At 43.3% G+C, this 14,390-nt stretch overlaps 1 protein-coding gene across 1 annotated transcript in view; it reads left to right on the top strand.

Annotated features, from left to right (window-relative positions):
• tsc2 (TSC complex subunit 2) overlaps positions 1–14,390 on the top strand; it is a 107,313-nt gene that overhangs the window by 77,219 nt on the left and 15,704 nt on the right. Inside the window, exons 35-36 of the mRNA XM_063202638.1 lie at positions 11,022–11,100; positions 12,748–12,834. Of these exons, the coding sequence (XP_063058708.1) occupies positions 11,022–11,100; positions 12,748–12,834 (166 nt within the window). The remainder of the gene's footprint in view (positions 1–11,021; positions 11,101–12,747; positions 12,835–14,390) is intronic.

The raw sequence follows: 14,390 nt of genomic DNA, 5'->3' as shown, positions 1-14,390 counted from the left end.
GTTTTATTCTCTTCTCTCACAGCACCCCTTCTCACCTCAATCTGTAGACGTAACAGCGTCCTCCTCCTTATAGCATCCTCCCTCATGGTATTGACTGATCTCTCCTGCGTTAGCGCAATAACAGCGTGATCTCAGATCGTTCTTCTCCGTAAACATCCACTTACGGCCCCCCAGCGGGCTCCAGACGTGTCCCGTCTGTATCCATCACCTGGCTCATTTGTATGGACGTTTCACATTCTCTCTCTCTCTCTCTCTCTCTCTCTCTCTCTCTCTCTCTCTCTCTCTCTCTCTCTCTCTCTCTCTCTCTCTCTGTCCCGCGCTCTACCTTCCACACGCGCACACACACACACACACACACACACACACACACACACACACACACACACACACACACACACACACACACACACACACACACACACACACACACACACACACACACAGTCGTTATCTCTCTCACACATAGTTACAAACTCACTCTCTCTGTCTGTCTCTCCCTTTCTGTCTGTCTCTCCCTCTCTCTCTTTCTCTCCCCCTCTCTCTGTCTTTCTCTCTCTCTCTCTCTCTCTCTCTCTCTCTCTCTCTCTCTCTCTCTCTCTCTCTCTCTCTCGCTCTCTCTCGCTCTCTCTCGCTCTCTCCCTGTTTACCTTTCACCCACACACACACACACACACACACACACACACACACACACACACACACACACACACACACACACACACACACACACACACACACACACACACACACAGTCGTTATCTCTCTCACACATAGTTACAAACTCACTCTCTCTGTCTGTCTCTCCCTTTCTATGTCTGTCTCTCCCTCTCTCTCTTTCTCTCCCCCTCTCTCTGTCTTTCTCTCCCCCTCTCTCTGTCTTTCTCTCTCTCTCTCTCTCTCTCTCTCTCTCTCTCTCTCTCTCTCTCTCTCTCTCTCTCTCTCTCTCTCTCTCTCTCTCTCTCTCGCTCTCTCTCGCTCTCTCCCTGTTTACCTTTCACCCACACACACACACACACACACACACACACACACACACACACACACACACACACACACACACACACACACACACACACACACACACCACACACACCACACACACACACACACACACTCAAACACAATCTCTCTCTCACACATAGATACAAACTCACTCTTTCTGTCTCTCTTTCTCTTTCTCTCTCTTTCTCTCTCTCTCTCTCTCTCTCTCTCTCTCTCTCTCTCTCTCTCTCTCTCTCCTGGCTATGTACTGTATATCTAAAACAACTTGCTCTCCTCTGCGCTTCAGTGCCAAGAGGAATCGCTGTGATATTGTTTTCATCCATCTGTGCTTGCTGTCCCTTGGACTTAACAAGACATGAGCCTGTCACAGCTGCTGGCGATGGTACTCTTAGAATCTCTGATGATACCTGGGATTTTGGCAAGCTCAGAGGAGAGGAGACTGTGGGAATAACAACCAAACAAACAAACCCACGTGGGTATTGGGTGCTTGTATTCTGGAGCTCACCCGCAGAGTCTCTGGGCACTCCTATCCCGAGGCAGTGTTGCCAGATTGGAATGGTATCCCGCCCAATTGGGTTGCTTCAGATAGCCGTTTGCGGGTAAAATGGCACTTAGCAGAAAAATGTAATGGATTTAGTGCTTCCATTGCTTGAGCATGTTTTGGGCTGGAAATCAGCCTCATCTGGCAACCCGGGGCTAAGCAGTAAAGGAGTGACCCACAAACAACGGGGCTGGCACTTTGCCATCTCAAGAAAGGCATGGATGTGTCGGTTGGGTTGTGGGGTTGTTGACCACAGCTGACAGCTGAGATGACTGGTTTACTGGGATGCGTTTGTTCTGTTCCGCTCTGGCCTTGAAGGGGAGCGAAGGTGGTTGGGCTGCTTCGATAGAAGTTTAGGAGCCTTGGCTTAGGCCTACTCAAAAAGCGTACATGTTTGCCATTTCTTGTTCTATTGTCGTTATTTAATTTGTTCATTTGCTTATCTCATTTAGTTTTTCTCCTTTAGTTGGCTTGTCACATTGGTAGCTACTCCATAAAGTGGTTGCTCGATATTTTTTCTTTCTTCCTTTTTTTTTGCTTTTGTTGTGTTTGTGTTATTTGTCCATTTTTTTGTTCCTTTCTCTTTGTTCTTTTTTGACATGTCATTTGCTCTTTTTTCCATTTCCATCATTAAGTTGTTTGTGATATTTTGGTAGAGGTCATCCGCCTGTCGGTGGAAGACTGCCGCCGTCACCTCATGGGGTGTGTTCCGTATTCCGTATTCCGTGCACTGTGTTCCATTCTATTTCAGGCTGCTGTTGTTGTGTAGAGTAGGGGCGAGGCTCGGCCACCACTGATGGCCCCCTGTCTCCTCCACTCTCCCCCGCACCTCCAGCAGTGCTGCTTCCACTACGGATGATCATTGTATTGGCAGGCAGGTGCCGGTGGTGGACGTGTTAGTCTCTGGAGGGTGGTGGTAGGGCTATTTAGGTGGGTAGTGCAGTACAAGAGGGTATGAGGGGGCGTTTTTGAGGCTGACGTTGGATGGTGGAGGAGTTAACTCCTTGAAATGAGGTAATCTGAGACTGTTAGTCTCTGGAGGGTGGGGGTGGTGGAGGGGTGGTGGGGGTGCGGGGTCATTTAAAGGGGTATGCCACTATTTTGGGACTTACTACAGTTAATATCGTTGGCTGGGGTTCATAAAGGTGGTAAAGTGTCTTATTTTTCATGTTAATGCTACACGGATCCATTGACTTTCACTAGCTTAGCGACATATTCCCTCTTTTAACTTGTCTTAAGGCAAGACAACGCTTAACATGAAAAATAAGACACTTTACCACCTTTATAAACCCTGGCCAACGATTTTAACTGTATTAAGCCCCAAAATAGTGGCATACCCTTTAAGTCGTTGTTAAATGCTATGTAAGAAAGGGGCATGATGGGGGATTTTGAAGGCTGACGTTGGAGGAGTTAACTGCTTGAAATGAGGAGATCTGAGGACTGAGACTGAGGGAGATGTGGAGACTAGAGAAGGTGGGGTCTGTTTTAAAGGTGGCTGCCTTCAATAAAGGCTTAAAGTGCAGGGGTAAATCCTGGTTAGTGTTCATAATACGGCCCTCGGAGGACTTTTACGGCCCTCGGATGAATTTGAAGTGGCCCCTGGAAATGAAAAAGGTTCCCCACCCCTGCTCTAGGGGTACGGTTTTAGAGGGCATGGAGGAGGTTTGAAGGGGGTGTAGGATGAGATGAGGTGTAATGGGGTCAGGATCTGGGAAGCTGAAGGATTGGTAGTAGTGTAGGTGTGTGGGTGTTTTGGGGGTGCGGGGGCGTTATGGAGGGCAGCAGTTTAGTGTAGGAGGGCAAGAGGGGGGCATTATGGAGGCTTACATGGACAGTGGAGACAGCTGCCTGAAATCAGGGCTGAGGCTGAGGGGGAGACGAGATGAGATGAGGTGAAATGGCGGGGTCAGGACCTGGAAGAACTGTCTGACAGAAAGGCAGAAAGAACGAAAGGGAGCAGTCATTTTGAAAATTCATTCTTTTTTTCCCTCCAACTAAATGGATTTGGTGCATTGTGTATTTGCAAGGAGGGCATAGCAGGGAGAAGCCCATCTCACTGGAAAGAAAGTTCTGGAAGAGCGATGTGAACTCAGGGCTGCATTAGTTGGCTTCGTGCTATGGGCTACAGCTGCTTAATGCTGCCCTCACTGCAGGGGGTTCACCCCCACAGCCACAGTGGACCTGACCTGTCGGCTAGAACATTTCCTGTCTGCTCGGTCTTGTCCCCCACTGTCCGTCACTTTGTTCATTCATTTATTCGTTCATTCAGTTTAATAGACTTTGGTAATGTGTGTGTGTGTGTGTGTGTGTGTGTGTGTGTGTGTGTGTGTGTGCCCGTGTGTGTGTGTGTGTGNGCATGCGTGTGNGCGTCTGTGTGTGTGTGTGTGTGTGTGTGTGTGTGTGTGTGTGTGCACGCGTGTGTGTGCCTGTGTGTGTGAGCGCGCTCGTATGTGTCTGCAACAACAATGTTACCAAGTTGAATGTTTTTTTGTGCGCGCGTGTAGTGTCTGCCAGCCTTTGAAGCCTAGTTAACACGTTTTTAGTTTTGCAAATTCCCGTCTAATCTGGGTTGAAAGAATGACTTGCGTTGATGTGGCTCTGGTTTAATTGAAGATTAGTTACATGAAATGAAAGATTCAATTCAGCAGGGTACACGTCTTTTTTGTTGTCATATTTTGTGTTTTCCCTACTTTTAATATTTCAGTTTTCTGTAATTAGTTGGAAAACCGTTCAACCATATCATAAGGGCAACATGCAGTGGCAGTCTTGTTTTTGCTTTGACATCTATTTCAGTACTCCAGTGAAATGTCATGCATTAATGGGTCATTCCACGCCAAATCAACAAGAGCCCGCGCACTTAGGTCTCAAAAAATTCTGAAAATATTACCAAGTGTACCCATGGTACTTAAGAGAAACACTGTAAATGTATTTGAATGTAAGATGTATACTCTCCATGTTACAGCCAATTTTACTGGGGGAGGGGGTGCCCATTTTGTTCACACTCTTTTTTTTGTCAAAGTTCACAAGCCCGTAGCTCAATAACTAAACCATGTAGGAAGTTCAAATTTGGCATGCTGGTACATAGATAGGAATAGTTTGTTGCAAAACTGTCAGTTTTGGTCTGTATGATCCTGCATCGTCATGGCATTCCCTCAAAGATGATACAAATTGTACTGGAGTTTTTGGCTGTGCTCTGTTTAGGCCTTCAGAAGACATACAGTGCCTCCCAAAAGTCTACACACCCCTGTTCAAATTCCAGGTTTTTGTCATGTAAAAAAATGACTGAAAGACAAATAATTTCACAACTTTTCCCACTTAAATCTAAACTATTATCCTGCAAAATGCAGTTGAAAAAAAAACCAAAGCTTTAAAGGGAAAGAATAGAAAATAAAAAACTTGAATTAACATGGTTGCATAAATATGCACACCCTTGAACTAATACTTTTTTGCAGCACCTTTCCTTCGATTACAGTACTCAGTCATTTTTGAGTAAGACTCTATCAGCATGGCAAACGTTGATGTGACAATTTTTCCACTTATCTTTGCAAAAGCACTCCAAATCTGACATATTGCGAATGCATCTCATCTGCACAGTCCTTCTCAGATCGCCCAACAGATGTGCCGTGTCGTACAGGTCTGAACTCTGTCTGGGTCATTCCAAAACCCCAATCTTATTCTAATGAAGCCATTTTTTGTTGATTTTTGTTGAGGTAATTGTCGTTCTGAATGATTAAGTTCATCTGCATCATCACCTTTCTAACAGAGGGCAGAAGGTTTTGTGCCACTACAATGGCCCCTGTGGAACTGTTCATAATTCCTGCCTCCCTGACTTAAGCGCCAGTTACAGCAGAGGAACAACAGTCACATAGCATGATGCTGCCACCACCATGCTTCACTTTACGCATGGCGTTACCTTGGCAATGTAGTGTTGTTTTTGTGCCAAACATACCTCTTGGAATTATGTCCAAAATGTTCGACCTCGGTTTCACCTGACCATAACATATCTTCTCACATGCATTTGGGAGATTACAGAAGTATTTTTTGCTAGATTTACTCCACCAAGAGATTGAACTTGGTCATAATTCCAAATGGTATATTTGGCACAAAACATCACCCCAATAACACCATACCTAACATGAAGTATGGTGGTGGCAGCATTGTTCTTTTGTGCTGTTTTTCTTCAGTTGTAACTGGGGCCTTCATTATGGAGGAGAGAATTATGAAAATTTCCACAGGGGCCGTGGTAGTGGCACAAAACCTTCGGCCCCCTGGTAGAAAGGTGAAGATGCAGAGGAACTAATCTCTCAACTACTCATCTACAAAAAGAATGGCTTCACCAGAATAATATTGAGGTTTTGGAATGGCCCAGACAAGCCAAAGGTGCTGCAACTAAGTATTAATTTAAGGGTGTGTATATTTATGCAACCATGTTAATTGAAGTTTTTTATTTTCTATTGTTTCCATTTAAAGCTTTATGCTTGTTTCTCAATTGCATTGTACAGGTTAATAGTTTAGATTGAAGGTGGAAAAAGCTGTGAATTTATTTGTCTTTCGGTCATTTTTTTACATCACAAAAACCTGACATTTGTAGAGGGGTGTGTAGACTTTTTGAAGCCACTGTATTTGTGCCCAACATAGCCTCTTGATTTTTTCCCCTTGTAGAGACAAGTAGGAACACTCTCATAAAAATCTATAAATAGAAAGGAAAAAAGGAAGCCCCATTAGTGTTTGACCAGAAGACCTCACAAGTCTGACAAATCATTTTGGGTGTCATTTTCAGAGCTCCAGAACCCCTTGTGGGATTGTCCACAGATTTTTATTTTATTTTTTTCTTCATTCTCCATGAATTCTTCTTTTTAAAAATGCAAATGAGACTTGTCTTATGTGATGTTTTCCTTTGTAATTTCCAACCTGAACATGGGCAACATGCACATTGAGGGCAATATGTTTTCTATGCGTTTCTTCCGCTGCCATCTGCTGGTCAAAAAAAGTAACAACATGACTCCTTGTGCCTGACCTACTGTCTCTTTTGGTGTGCGAACCTGCTCCCACATTGAACGCTCCTGAAATCATTGAAATTGAAAGGGATGCCTGCACCCCTGCACAGGGACTCTCGGGTGATCATGTCTGGGCAAAATTTGCATTTGATTATTTAGTCTTTACATTAAATGTTATCGAAATCATGTTGCTCTCTTTTTGCATTTTGCCCATGTTCAGGGTGGAAATTACAAAAGAAAACATCACATAAGACAAGTGTCGTTGGCATTTAAAAAAAAAGACTTCATGGAGAATGAAGAAAAATATAAAATAAAAATCTGTGGACAATCCCACAAGGTGTTCTGGTGCTCTGAAAATGACACCCAAAATGATTTGTCAGACTTGTGAGGTCTTCTGGTCAAACACTGATGGGGTTTCCTTTCTATTTATAGATTTTTATTGGAATGTTTCTACTTGTATCTACAAGGGGAAAAAATCATGAGGCTATGTTGGGCACAAATATGTCTTCTGAAGGCCTAAACAGAGCACAGCCAAAAACTCCAGTACAATTTGTATCATCTTTGAGGGAATGCCATGACGATGCAGGATCATACAAACCAAAACTGATAGTTTTGCAACAAAATATACCTATCTATGTACCAGCATGCCAAATTTGAGCTTCCTACATGGTTTAGTTCTTGAGCTTACGGGCTTGTGAACTTTGACAAAAAAAGAGTGTGAACAAAATGGGCGCCCCCCTCCCCCAGTGAAATTGGCTGTAACATGGAGAGCATACATCTTACATTCAAATAAATGTACAGTGTTTCTCTTAAGTACCATGGGTACACTCAGTAATATTTTCAGAATTTTTTGAGACCTAAGTGTGCGGGCTCTTGTTGATTTGGCGTGGAATGACCCTCATATGAATGATTGATTTAGCACAAAGTTTGAAAGTTCTCTATTTTTGTTACTATAGTTTAGGTAGTGTTAGGTTTGCTCTTAAGTCTTTTGCATCCATGATGTGGAAATGCCCGTGCATTCATGATGAGCAGCCGTGTTGCCAGGTGGAAAAGGCTGAATATCGTACCAAAACCTCAAAATTATCGTTTTTGGGGGCTTTCTTGGGAGGAAATTATTGCACAAAACCCAAATTGATGTCATTCAGTTCATTAAGATGCCTTGAACCAACTCTGAAATTATCATACATCATGTTTTTTTGATCGTACAGAGGACAAAATGGACAAAATGATGGTACAAATACGATATCGCACATCTGGCAACGCTGATCAGCAGACTACTTCCGCTAACTCTCTGCCAGGGTTGCCAGATGTGGCGGATGCCCACCCAGTTGGGCCGACCATCCACAGGCAAAAAAAGATTTATGGCCAGAGAAATCAATAGATTTTATTTGTGATAATAAGTGGAGCAGAATAATAATTGTGATGATAAGTGGAGTGGGATTTAGTGCCTCCCTCTGGGCGGGTTTTGCATTTTATTGGGCTGGTGGTAATCATCAATCACATCTTGCAACGCTGCTCACTGTGGCAACTCACTGTAGCATAGTGATTGGCCCTTTTCATCAACGCTCAGCGTGTGCTGTGGAAATGTAATAATGTATGGGGGGCTGCACACAATGTTTCATTTCGGGGAACAAAACAACCATTGATTATCTCGATTTTCAAATGGGTAGTGCTTTGTGTGGCATGCTTTCCGTTTGCAAAAAAATCATTAAAATAATTTCTGGATGAAACAGCCGCTGCAATTTCATGTCTGTTTGCATCCAAACGGCAAAGTGAACAGGGAGAACAGCATAGAACGGAAGGTATTTTTGGTGTATTTACATCGATGAGAATTTCTGCTAGTTTGAGTGATTGGGCAGTCTGCTCTTATAACCTGCCCCATCTCTGTGTTTCCGTTCAGCTTTGTGAGCTAAACTCACATCTGGGGGGTGTACTAAGAACATGGTTAAGTGATAAACCAGGCTGAGTCAACCTACAGGAAGTCGTAAATCTGCTAATAGATATACTTCCGAGAATCATTGAGTTAAGAAAACGAGGACTGCAGGCTCTTCTATTAGATGATTCACCTCAACCACAAGGTTAACTTAACCTGGTTTACTACTGAACCATCTTCTTGGTATACCCCCGTGGAGGAACCCCTTGTTTTTTGCTCAGCTTACAAGGCCCCGAAGTTGACAAACCAATCAAGATCGCTGGGATTTTCACACGTGATGTAGTCAAAGAGGTTAGACGTAGTAGAGAAGAAATAAAGAAGAAGCAAAAAGCGACAGTTGTGACAGAACAAAGGCGGCTTACATGGTATTGTCCTCATTTCTGAAATTTCCGCTGAATTTGTGAGTGGCTGAAGTAGCATGCCAGTAAAGCTGACAGACAAGTGTTTTCTCTAATCACATGCAAAGATTTTTTTTGTAAAGCCACACCTTCTGTGAGCAAATACTTACAGCCAGAGCCATACAGAGGGGAGAGTTACGCGATTGGAGTACCAGGAATTAAATTGCAGCCCCGCCTTTCAACGAGATAAGGTTGTGCCTAAAGCGGCTGTCTTCCCATAGACTCAACAAAGAACCACCACATTAACAGCCAAAAATAAGGACTAACGAACTATACTGCGGGGTAATCACCACAAATATGCAAACTATCAACTGTCTCGTTGTTGTTTATCACAACAGTTTTACCATCTGTGATGTTTATCTGAAGTTATTACTACGAACAGCAGTGTTGTCATATTCCCTGCATTGCATCGCATTGCATTTGCGTGTGCTACGCCCACTACTAGGCACTAACATTCGCAACGCTGAGCAGTACTGAGAAGCTAAAACAGCTAATTTTGCTAATGAGGAAGTCGGCCCTAGCACACAGCGGAGATAGCCTGACTCTCCCCTCTGTATGGCTCTGCTTACAGCTATAGTACCTGATAAATGTGTGTGGAGGAAGGAGTAACTGAATTCTGTACAAAAATAGTACGAGGACAAGGTAAGACCTTGCTAGGCGGTCGTGGTTGTCCTGAGGATACTGCATACCGCGGTTGACAGCCTGATTAGGCCTTCCCTTTTCCAATATGCCTAATCACTAATGAATGTTCAGTGCTGTCTGCATTGTGTGTGTGAGTGCACAAACAGAAATAAGAAATATCAATTCCATACAGTGTTCAAGGTGACTGGAAGAGATTAATTTTCTGGATTCCGATATTTTTGAGTTCCCCCTTAAGCAGTTTCTTTCATGGATGTGTTTTGATTTTTCTTTGATGCTCTCTTTCAAGTGGTTCTGGGGGATGTTGTCCCTTTTTTACTCCCTTGGACTTAACTAGATTTAGAGCTGTGGTCCACCTTGAAATACCAACGAACATGGCCTGAGGTAGTTATTTGTGAGGGTTTGTGAACCCCGTTGTTTTGTTTCCGTTTTCCAAAAAGTAACCTTCTCATCAATAGACTGTTTTCAAGTGTTTTTCAGTTTTCACAAAGCTCCACTCTCAGCCTGAGAGATGATTCAAAAGTCTTTCAAAAGAGGAGTTTCTTTTTCGTCGTCATTGCACTTCCTGTTACGCAGGTGTCATGTGTTGGCACACTCCTGAAATGTGAGGGTAGCTTAATTCTTTAGCACATTTTGACCAGGAAACACGCATATGGTTTTTTACCTTTCATACAGTGTTAGGACCCCCCTCCCCAAAAGGCCTAAGCTAGAAAGCGAGAAATGCCGTTTTAATGAAGTGTTGACAGTTTTGTTCAATTTTTCTGAAAAGCAATGCTCAGGTTTTATAAGCCTCTATACAGAATGTCACATAGGTAAAAACTGTCCTTTTTAGCAGGCACCCTCAGGTCAGAATGGGTTTTAAAAAAAGAGTTTGCTATTCATATTAATGTGTCATGGTTTGCCAACCAGACATGACATGCTCCGTTTTGTTTGGTTTGAAGTGGGCAGCCATTGTTGTTTTTAAGGTAATCAGTTTTGAGAATTTATAAAATGTGCTTTCATAAACAATATTCACAAAAATATTCGTTTGGGGTAAAAAAGCAGAACTGCTTTGGTCCTTGGCTAAGTTGCACAAACAATGCATCCACTGTTTCGTAACACAGTGTGAATAGAATGTTATATATTGCAATATGTTTTGTCATGCTTAGATTGCAATGTGAATGTGTGTAGCCCAATATCCTTTAAAACTTTGTTTAACTGAAAGATTGACGTGTCTGTTATCCTGAATGTATCTATAAGAGAATATCTCTCTGCAGTATCAAGGTCATCTTCTCTTTTCATGCCTTTCATGTAAGGTATCCTTTACAAAGATGTATTTTGAACCAGACAAAGAAGATAGGTCAGAGGGTTTTGGCGTTCATTTCAGTTTTGCAAAGCTGCTCTTTGGTTAGACTTTACTTGGAACCAGGTGAAAAAAAAGTTGTATTTTGTTTTGCGTTCACTTGCTTTTCGTTGCTTGTCTTGTCATTGATTCTGTCTTCTCGTCTGCTTTTTTAACTTCTGCTCCACAGCTTCGTGTTCCTGCAGCTCTACCATTCCCCCTTCTTTGGCAATGAGGCCAACAAGCCACTTCTGCTGCCCAAATCAGAAGTAAGTTGTAGTTGTAAGTAGTCGATGTGTGCGTGTGCGAGTGTGCAAAGATCCACCTATTTAAAACCGCTCACAAAATTGGAGCAGGTAAATTTCATTAAATGGTTCGGTTACACTTTATTTGACGCCGGCGTTATACATATGACATAACGGTGTCATAACGGTGTCATTATACAGGCATGGACGTGTCATGAACATTATGTCAATATCATGAACATGTTATGACTGTTATTATCCAGTGACATTCGGTTTTGGTAAAGACAGCCCAAACAATGTCAACTTTTAATGACCGTTAAACGATGGAAGGCTCGTCTGAGGACGACCTAGAGAGATGATGTTTATGACTCATTTATGACTGTCATGACAGCGTTTTGACACATTTATGGCATTTGTCATGCCATGCGTATGATGCCGGCGTCAAGTGAAGTGTAGCCAATAGTTTTCCGAGTGAGGAATCTGCACAATTAAAATCCTTTTTTTTTTTTTTGGTAATAAATTTTACGGCTGAATTATGTTTCGACTTCAACAGTCTTCATCAGGTGTCCAGCCATGAAATGATTAAAAAAGGATTTTAAGTGTGCAGACTCCTCACTCACGTAAATTTCACTATATAGTAACCAACAACGGCACATTCCAGCAGCTGCACATTTAAAAACACCAGCTGTCACCTGTCACTCTGTTTAACATCAAGAAGGTTTAAACAGGACCTAAGAACAAGCGCTAGAGTTTGAGACTTAGTGTTGGTTGAAGAGGTGATGTTTTAACGGCCTTAATCCATGATGACAGAGACAGAAGACAGGAACACTGGGTGGCAAGGGACTTGCAGGTTCCAGTGATGCACGGTATGCTTGAGGGCAAAATGAAGCTCTAGGCATAGGATGCCCATGAGTACCGTAGTGTACAACCATTTCCTGCAGGCATATGCCGTTAACGTATTCTCTAATGTGAACATATGTTAACATTTACTGTGCGTGTTGTTATGCCAGTATTGTACACAACAATGACTCTGTCCTCAGCTGTCTGTCCTCTCGTCTCAAGGTGAACTCTTTAACGCTTGCGAACAGAGGAGCTCAATTCTGGCTTGAGAAAGCGATAAAGCTATACCAAATCCTTCCACGTGTTTGATCCAATCGTCTTCTGATCCAGATTATCCTTATCCCATCAACCATTTTGATGAGCTGATGAGGGCAATCCTTTGAGTACAGAGTAGGAAGGTATGTGTGAATACAAAGAGACCGAGGGGTACAGGACAAACCATCTCCTATCATCGTTCCATGTGGCCTCCGACCTCACAATGCCATTGATGTGTACGTTTTAATAATGATGGGCCGACACGACCGAGAAAAAAAAAAAAAAAAAAATAAGGCCTTTGTAAGCACAAAACACACACACTCACACCCACACCCCATTTAGTTTCCAGTGACAGGATGGGAGAACATTTCTCTCGTAAAGGGCCTGCATTTTTCTGGAGCACTGTGGGGTGAGGTGCCTGCCTTGCTCTCATTGCCACCCACCCTTCAGTATTTTTTTTAAATGACATAAGATTTAATTTCTTAGCTCTCTCAATTAGCTCTCTTGTTTTAGAGCATGCATCTGAACTTTGTTCTGTGAATAGTGGTGATGTTTCTGTATTTGTCTCGTTCCCAGCTCATCGACAGGGCGGTGAAGGTTTTGGATCAAATGCCACCGTACGACACGCACAAGATCGGGGTGGTGTTTGTGGGACCTGGCCAGGTGAGCTGTACTCATGTGTGGAGTCTGTCGAGAGGACTCGCTCATGTCATATTACTGTATTTCACCGCTTTAACCCTTTGAGGAGTACCATCATATTTACGTACGTATGTGATTAGAATTTTGGCAAAATTTAAAGTTCCCATTATGATGTCATAATGACTTCGCTGGATTTTTAAGTAAGGGTTAACGTTCGGCGAGAAGGTCGCTACCGTGGAATAGCAGCACGACAGAGAGAATCTTTAGACCCCGACGCGGAGCGGAGGGGTCTTGTTCTCTCTGAAGTGCTGCTATTCCACAAAGCGACCGACTCGCCGAAAGTTAACCCGCTTATTATATGGATATACTTAAATGATTCACACATGGCGGGGACATTTCTTTAGGCCAATTTAATGTTAAGATTGTTGCTGCGCAAAACAAAACAGTGCCGTTGTGGAACACCGCTAGGCAACAGCTAGGTAGCCAGGACAACAGGTGTCGTCTATCACAGCAGCTGATTAGGGTGACAAAAGACCGGACCCCCTGCGGAGTGATATGAAACATTCGCTTTAGCCACTGGCTTGTATACAAGTCAGTGGCTAAAGCAGTGAACGTCTTGTTGCCATTGACAGCGGTAGCCAGGACAACGCTGTCTATCACAGCAGCTGATTAGAGTCTTGTTGAAAAGTCTTGTTGCCATTGACAGCGGTCTGTTATAGACCAACCCGTCCGTTATCGAAAAATAACAGACGTGCGAACGTTGGGGAGCCCAGTTGAAATGAATGGAGCATTCGGCCGATGACGTCACACCATATAATAAGTAATGAATAACGGCCGACGAGGTGTCCTGATATCAAGGGAAATAATTGACGAGGCGAAGCATTCTAACAGCCCGCCTGCTCGCTTCGCCAAGGGGCTGTTCATATAATAACTTAAATGCTTTCATATAATGTATCCATTCCATAAAATGGAGCAACAGCATTCATTCTTACAGTTCATATTGACTGTTCCTGTGATTTTCAAATTATTATGGGACAAAACATGTTTGCCATTTTCTAGAATATGGGATTATGGGTCTCACAAATCCAAAAATCTAAATATTCTTGTGTCCAAACACCGGGGTCCCAGCAGAAAAAAAACAAGTTTGCACACTTCCACTCTTCTTGGGAACCAGTGTAGCTGATTTGGTACTGTTAGCTGATGTGGTACTGTTGGTCTACGTCCTTCTCCTGGACCAGCATCATGGAGAATGACAGCAGTATGTTTTTGTCAGACAGCCCTGGACAGTTAAAAAAAAAAAAAGCTAAAGCCAAAACTAAACCAGACACCAACCACTCCGCCATGACAGAGTGCCTCTGACAACTGTCTCCATCCATCCATCCATCCATCCATCCATCCATCCATCCATCCATCCATCCATCCATCCATCCATCCATCCATCCATCCATCCATCCATCCATCCATCCATCCATCACTCCAACTCCAACTCCAACTCTAACTCTTATTGTCATTGTGATGCAGGACTCCACAGCACACATGTGCACACTGCGCACAGCGAAATTGCATTCATGCCTCCTCCG

Source organism: Engraulis encrasicolus, chromosome 1, assembly GCF_034702125.1.
Source record: "Engraulis encrasicolus isolate BLACKSEA-1 chromosome 1, IST_EnEncr_1.0, whole genome shotgun sequence".
In the NCBI taxonomy this organism is placed as follows: Eukaryota; Metazoa; Chordata; class Actinopteri; order Clupeiformes; family Engraulidae; genus Engraulis; species Engraulis encrasicolus.
The sequence above is the reverse complement of the archived record's forward strand: the minus strand, read 5'-3'. Positions and strand labels throughout refer to the sequence as shown.